Genomic DNA, 8,129 nt, shown 5'->3' on the forward strand with positions numbered 1-8,129 from the left:
TTGGGACAAATGCATGCTTCCATTTTTGTGGGGACGGTTCAATGAAGATGCTTAACTTGGAAGTTACATCTGAATACTGTACCAGTAGCGTACTCTTCCTACCAAAAACACCGACAAAACGAGAAGTGGGCTGTTATGAATTATTTTTTGGCACCCTTTGCAATGGAAATTCTGATTAGCGAAACCAAATGAAACAAACTGTAGGAGGAAAGAGGGGGCTAGGTGACTGTACGAATGACAAATGGATACATTCAATGTACACACTTAAAACTGCTGGGTCAAATTGTAACCCAAAATGGGTGAAATAGGTGCCATTGCGTGGGGTCCAAAAGAGACAGAGCCAATGCTCGGTTATCCGGTGCACCGGCTTGAGGATTTGACCAAGACATGTGGTCAAGATTTTGATCAAACAAGAGGGAAAAACTTTCCTCTCTCTGTCAGCGGTTGACACAGCAATTCACTCTCATGATATGTTTTGTTTTTTCAAATCCACTGCAATACTCCCCCCTCCCGCCCACCCATGAAGTACACTTTCTTTAAGCACTGTTCAGTTGTATTTAATTTAAGTAAAGTACATCAGATTTTTACTAATAAAACCCCAGCCTCTGTATTTATTTATCTTTACTGTATTTACGGTTGGCGGTACTTGAAGAGCTATTTTTTGAAGTGGTACTTGGTGTAAAAAGTGTGAGAACTGCAGCTCGGACAAAAACGTCTTGGACAAAGTTATTTTGTGTTATTGTCAGATTTTTGTGATGATACGTCTCAATCACATCTGAGCATTTATTGGCCCGAAGCTAAGGCGAGAAGGAGTTTTAAAGAGCACCACATGCTACTTTATCGCAGAGTCTTATGCTGACCGCAATTTGAGAATTACTGCGCTACAGACGTCGTTAAGATTACTGTATAAAAAACCCTGTGATGAAACCTGTGATTTTCAGTTTAGGACCATAGAATATGCCCTCAGCCAAAGTGTTATGCGCCTTCCACACTTGCCTATGTGATAAAAGGCCTCATTGTGGCCCAGTGGGGCCATTGTGAAAGCTGAGAGCGGAGTCTCTTCTTCTCCCCCGTCCTTCCTCCCCCTTTTGTGGTGATGTCAGCTCCTCCGAGGACTCCTCCCATCCACCTGAGCCTACTTTATAAAGCATAGTGCTCCTGTCGGGGCTGCACACACACACACACAGACACAAACACGCACGCGGCGCCAACTTCCTCAAGAGTTTCTCCGGCGTGACGTTGGTGGAAGAGCTGCAGGATGTCCGTCGGCCTGGAGTTGCTGGGCATCTCCCTGTGCATCCTGGGATGGATCATCGGCATTGTGGCATGCGCCCTGCCCATGTGGCGGGTGACGGCGTTCATCGGCAGCAACATCGTGACGGCGCAGATCATCTGGGAGGGCCTGTGGATGACCTGCGTGGTTCAGAGCACGGGCCAGATGCAGTGCAAGGTCTACGACTCCATGCTGGCCCTGTCGCAGGACCTGCAGGCCGCCCGCGCCCTCACCGTCATTTCCATCTTGCTCGCCATCATAGCCGTGTTGATCGCCATCACCGGCGCCAAGTGCACCAACTGCATCGAAGAGGAGGCCTCCAAAGCCAAGGTGATGATCGTCTCCGGAGTGTTCTTCATCGTGTCGGGCGTCATGCAGCTCATTCCCGTCTCCTGGTCGGCCAACACCATCATCCGGGACTTCTACAACCCCTTGCTGACTGACGCCCAAAGGCGGGAACTGGGCGCCGCGCTCTACATCGGATGGGCGGCTGCCGCCCTCCTGATCCTGGGTGGCGGACTGCTCTGCTGTTCGTGCCCGCCCAGGGAGGCCCGCTACAACAATTCCCGAATGGCGTACTCGGCCTCCAGGTCGGCAGGAGGCCAGGGGGTGGAGAGGAAAGACTACGTGTGAGTGAGGACGTGGACACAAAGACTGGAAGGCCGTCGCCACCAGGACATGATGAAAAACTCATGCATTCGTCGGTGTTGTGTACATTTTTACCTAACTGTAAGTCTCACATGTGTGACTTGCTTACTACTCACTAAATGTTTCCCCAAACTGTGTTGAGCCAAGGCTCATATTTTATTCAGAAAAATCTCGTAGCCCATCACCAAAAATGAATAGACAAGAACAGCTTTCAGGTGGAATTAAAAGAAATTTCAATTGAATCCTAGCAAGATTTTTTTTTTCCAGTCCAAATTAGTATGTATGTATGTATGTGTGTGTGTGTATATACATGTGTATGAATATATATACACACACACACATTATTTGCTGTGAATCATTTTGTACCATTCTGGCAGAAAATCTGTACTGAAATTGTATTTTTCTTCACCTTTAACAATTTCTTCCCAGCAATTCGCGTCTTAACATCAACTGAACGACAGCTGTATATTTAAATATTAGTGTGCCACATTTTTCGGTGACTTCTGATTTTGTATTCATTTTGCCGTGAACATTGTATTTAACAATTAATTGCATGGGCAATTATGTATGTACGATGAGGTGACGATACTGTACATTTCATTTTTTTTACAGTCATAACAAGCCTATTGAGTATATTTGTGGTTTGATTAAATTGCATTGACTGGAAGAGCATTTCATTGTTTTGCCTGTGACTGTACATAAATGGCATAGATAGATGAGCAAAGATACATTATCACCATTTTCGCCTATAGAAACAAACAGCACAGACAGAACTGTCGCTGCACCTGCGCTGAATGTTGTGATCCAGACCCCGTGATATCGATGTTTCGTGAATGCGTTTCAAGCAAACTTGACATAATCCAGTGGGCCTATGAACAAGGATGGGTTTGAATAACCCGTGCTGTAAGAGCATCATTAATCTCATCTCCTGACACGTGTACAGTGATGCAATGTGCACTGATGTCCAGACTGCATCTTCTGACAATAAACATACTCATGTTTTACTTAAAGTAATGTGCTTTCCTTCTTGAAATTTTACCATGACGTCTGACATTCGACAGTGGGCCATGGGATTGTTTCACAGGCGGTGGAGTACCCGCAGAGACCTTTGGCGATGAATCATGGGACAACTTCTCAAATAAAGGGCTTTCATTCACGAGAGGCGTGCTCGTTTGCAGAAAAAGTCGTAAAGAAAGTGCACTCAAGTGAAAAGTATCATGTCGTCACTGAAGTAAACGCACTGGAAAATGTTCCTTTTTAATGAGAGGATGCTGTGTACTGCTTCAACAAGGAAAGGACTGGATATTAATGGAGCAATATCCTTTACAAATCCAAAATGCAATAATGAACACATCGACTAATTTGCATAAAGCCGAAATAGTAAACCGTGGCAGTTGGAATAATAGGAAAGACGACAAAGGCAATCGTAACTAACAGTCTCCATGTGCCTTATGATAACAATAGATTAAACAAAAAAACCTTAGAGGACAGATTTTTAAAACCACTTACAAAAAATACACTTCCTCAATTGCAATAACATGAGTAAACGTAATCCATTACTTTTCACTGGAGCGAAAGACGGATCATAACACTTGTTTTGATTGCTAGCGAGGTATTATTCGTCTGACTCTTTCGCGAGTCAGTATATAGTCGTCTCCTCCTTTCAAATCATCAGCTCATCATCAAGCTCTGCAGAAGCCTGGTAACAACCCTCAGGTTTTGAATCAAGTGCATCGGGAGGAAGGAAACTTCTCAAATCATGTGGGACAGTGGCCTTCGAGGACCGAGTTGGCCACAAACTGTTTAACTGTTAGACGGTCAAATGATTAGAAGCACCTCTCAGAGTGATAATAATAAACAGTGTCAACGGTTTTGTTATGTTTGTTCTTCATGAACAGCAATCATATTGGGCATGTTTTAATATTTTAAAGTGCTAGAATTTTTTTCCGTAATATTATATATACAGTGTATGTCACCATTTTATAGAGTTTTATGGAGCCCCTAATGTGACATGTTCCCTCACAAAGATTACAAGATCACGATTTTTTAAAAAAATGCACATTTATGGACTTCCGGGTCATCTTCCGGGTAAATGAAAGCAACAAAAATGGAAAGTTTTTCATCGGTGGGCGAGTTTAATCGCATTTTACTTTGAAATTGGCTTGAAATGCAAACCCATAAAATCTAAAGACAGCTTAAGCGTACTGTTGTCTCTCAAAAAGCCGCGCGTGAGAGGCGCCAGTAGCCAAACTGACTCGGAAGTACATAAACACGATGATAGAGAAATCTATGAACAAAATTGTATCATGTTTAAAGTTTCGGTTAATTTGGGCATGTCTGGACATGCTCAGCGCAGAGGTGTCAGCCGTCAAAGCAAGGGGGGTGAAGGCTAGATTCAATCACAGAGTGGGAATAAACAAATTGGGAACAAAGAGTTGTTGAATACCAAAAGACAGTTTGGGAACAGCTGTCGCGTCCAGGTGGACATTAGTCATCAGCAAAGTCTGTGACTTGTGTATTCGGGTAGATCAGATCACTACCGAGAGGCCGGACCGGGGGCGCGGTATGCAAATCTCTGGGGCAGTGTCTTTGTTGTATTTTGCAATAAAAGTTCGAATCGGCGGAGACGGAGCCGAGTGTGTATCATCGGAGCAACTAAACCGTCGTTCGCTCTCAGAGATCCGCTCCCGCCGATATTGAAGACAATTTTCCTGTGTGCCGAGTCATTTCTTTAACTTTGTCAGAGAAAATCTCTGACACACGATAAACATGCATTTTAAAAAAGACGTTCCCTTGCCAAAAAAAAAAAAAACTCATCTCGCAATCATTGCGAGGGAACACAAAAATTTGCGAGGTGACGCAAAGTTGTTGTTGGGTTTTTTTTCCCTCCATGTCACCTTAAGGGCTCTGTACCAATTCAACACACAGTCAGGCATATAATGAAGATTGTGTCCCTAAATGGCCTGTGAGCGTATATGTGGTTGGAGTCAGTTTGTCACACCCAACAGGTGGCAGGATTCTAAAATATTGATGGACGACTGATAGACGAGTGTGTCGAGTTACGGCCGTGTATCGGCGTCGATTGACTCAGTGTGACGTGGCCACTGTAGTTAAAGAGACGCTGCGAAAACATGAGCATCACATGGCCAAGAAAACACATCCCATCAAGTACAAGTGAAATAATAGGAACTCCAGAATGTGTAACGTGTGCATGCTGATGTCGCTGAAGTGAAATTGATTCAATTGCTGAAATGTAGAAACTCCACATTAGAGTGGTCTGAGTCAGCAAAGAAATGTGGAGGTAGGAGGTCACTATGTAAAATAAATCTTCATTTGGGAATTTTGCCCTGGAAATATGGGGATTTGCACAATATGATTAAATAGAATTGGCAAAGAAATATGAAAGAATGGTGCCAATCTGTTAGATGCATTAAGTTGAGAATATTGACCTGGGAAATGTGGAACAATGAAAAATGTGGGAAATCTGGACATGTTCTCAAGATGCCCTGGATGAGTTGAACAATGTGAATTCGGATTTTTGTTTTCATGGAAAATGTTATAATTGTTGGGAAAGTGCAACGGCTTGAATCGGTTGAGGAATGTGGAAGGGAAAGAATGATTAAAAAATATGTCGCAGAATAGTAAGTTGGAATGCTCCTTAGGATGACTGAAACAGTTAACAGATGTCAATAAAAGGTAAATGATTATATGATTAACTTAAGTATTATTATCTTTCCCCCCACCCTTTTTTAATTAAATCGAGAATATGATGCCCAAAATGAAACAACAGGACTAGTTTGCATGCAAACAGGACACAATGTGCTTAATTTCTTGTCCTTTTGCCCTGTATAGTTTATGTATTTGTGTTTATGTGTGTGTGCGCGCACGTGCGTGTTTGTGATCCACTGACTCAAGTCAGACCCTCAGTCATGTTTAACCAGTGTCGAGGTAATCATTGACTCTCGCCGCACAAAAGACAATTAATTCCCAACGGATTTCAACAGTACGATTCAATTACACTCAAGCATTCTGTTTTGATTCTAAGTATGAATTCTAACCTAATGTACATACAGTGAGCGTATGTGTTTTAGCCATTTTAGATGAGCCTCTGGTCACGTTAGGCTGGCTCCGGCCAAAGGAGGCTGCTGACAAGTGGTCACATGACCGAAACTGGGGAATGTGGAGGGCAGAGACGTTGCCTGGCACCTGAAGTTGGAATGAAAAGGAAAGCCCCCACCCTGTCCTCCCCTCCCCCATCTCCAACTTCCAGCGAAAATACACAAGCACACTGTGTGTCTTCTCACAAAGACTCAATAAACATGCTCGTCTACAACTGCAAGACTGCTACTTAATGCTACCGAAGCTACAAATCCTGTTTTAGTAAAGTCTGCTAAGCTTAATGCTGTCAAACAATGCAAACTGCCATATATAGCTAATGAATACCAAAGAATGTTTGAACACAATCGTGGCAGCTGCACACATAGCGAGATCATATAATACTACTCGGGGACATATTCTTTATCTTCCGCAAAGAACAACTAACATGACTGCGGCATGCTGACTCCTCACCATGTACATGTACAGTATATCCGTAGGTTTGGCTTATACTGCCAGAACATGGCAAAGCCTTAAACATCAGAAGAGCAGCACTATGTAAAAATGTAGGTGTCATTATTGTTTAATATTATTTTCTTATTTCAAAAATATGTTACAAAAATCTGACTGCTGTTCATTGAACAGATTCATAAAATATTATAACAACGTGTTATTCTCATTCTGTTTTTCTAACTTTAATCAAGGGTGCTCCACAAGGCTCAATGCTAGCTCCTGTTCCATTCACTTTCTCTATCAATAACATCAGATCCTCCATAACAGACTGCAGTGCTGCTGATCTTTACACAGATGAAACAGTACTGTATTGCTCTTTCAGCACTGCAAACAGTGCCATTAAAATCTTCCAACAATCCTTTGGCAGACTAAAACAAGCATTTCTCAACCTGAAACCTCCAATGCAGATAGGACCAAAAACTTGATTTTCTCAAAGGCAAGAATCATTAGAAGAAAAAAAAAATCAGTCCACCGGCGCATAAACAGGACACCGTCTTAAAGGATTAACAGAACACTAACAATTGGGCATCTGGTTAGACCAGAAGAGTTAAAATTTCTAAATTCACATTGACACACTCAGGAAGAAACGGAAGCAAAGATCGGAACAAAACAAATTTCGCCCTGCTGTGGAGGAAACAGCTGGTGGAAGCAGCCTCTTCAACTCTTTTGTATTATGGTGACATTATCAACAGACAGAAAACTGTTTTTCACTCTGAAATGAAATCAATCTCTGTGGAAAGCTACTCCACCCATCACTCAACTTTAAATCAGAAGGTGGGACGGTAACCTTCATCAGTATGACGAAATATGCACTGGCGTATTATCAGTGAAAAAGGAACGAACGGCAACCTGCCACTGTACATTGGCACGTTATTAAGCTGGTCTCAAAATAACCACCACGCATTCACGTGACTAATTCTGCTCAAAATTCCCTGGAGTTAGACTGAATAGCAAAAACACTATTATTTTTTGGGCAAATTTTTTTGGGGCGATTTTAAAAGAGCAAATAACAGCCAATTAATCGGCCTGGCCTTACTTTGGAGATTATAATGTATTTTGTTCAAATGATTCATGATTTTTATCACATTATTATACAAATATTAATTCTACACACTCCAGATGTGGCACAGTTGCGTGCTGCCTCATTGCCTTTTTTATACTGATGGTTTCTTTTTATTTTAAGGTGATAAAGGGAGAGTTAGAGTGCATCAGTCTCAACTGAAGGACCAAGTACCAAATGCAGGGCCTGCCACGGTTGTTCACACAATACGACTGCAGCAATTTGAATTCAGCAATTGATGTACGTACACAGCAAAAACAAATGTATGTTCGGAAAAAGTACAAATGGGAAGCACAAGTGCAGACAAAGAAAGGAGGACAGAACTGTATTACTTTTTTGGCGTCAGAGTGTACCGACAACGTGTGTGTGTGTGGGGGTGGGGGGGTGGGTGTGTTCTGTTGGAACGTCAGGCCCATTAGCTCAGCACTGCGAAGGCAAATGTGAGTTAATGCCTGCTGATAAAGTTTAAGGCCAGATAAAAAGAGGCATAAGAATCCCTCCCTTAAATTCCAGCAGCAAGCACAGACAGCAGCCCAGCGC

General features: G+C 42.6%; 1 protein-coding gene across 1 annotated transcript; it reads left to right on the forward strand.

Moving 5' to 3' along the window:
* The first annotated feature begins 1,136 nt into the window (after window positions 1-1,136).
* Window positions 1,137-2,931, forward strand: LOC147197593 (claudin-3-like). Its single transcript, XM_086126003.1, has one exon. The coding sequence runs from the start codon at window positions 1,259-1,261 to the stop codon at window positions 1,904-1,906; it is 648 nt and encodes a 215-aa protein (XP_085982129.1). The 5' UTR covers window positions 1,137-1,258; the 3' UTR covers window positions 1,907-2,931.
* Window positions 2,932-8,129: the final 5,198 nt, after the last annotated feature.

Source organism: Hippocampus guttulatus, chromosome 12 (genome assembly GCF_054856545.1).
Source record: "Hippocampus guttulatus isolate MCC_2025c chromosome 12, RoL_Hgut_1.0, whole genome shotgun sequence".
In the NCBI taxonomy this organism is placed as follows: domain Eukaryota; kingdom Metazoa; phylum Chordata; class Actinopteri; order Syngnathiformes; family Syngnathidae; genus Hippocampus; species Hippocampus guttulatus.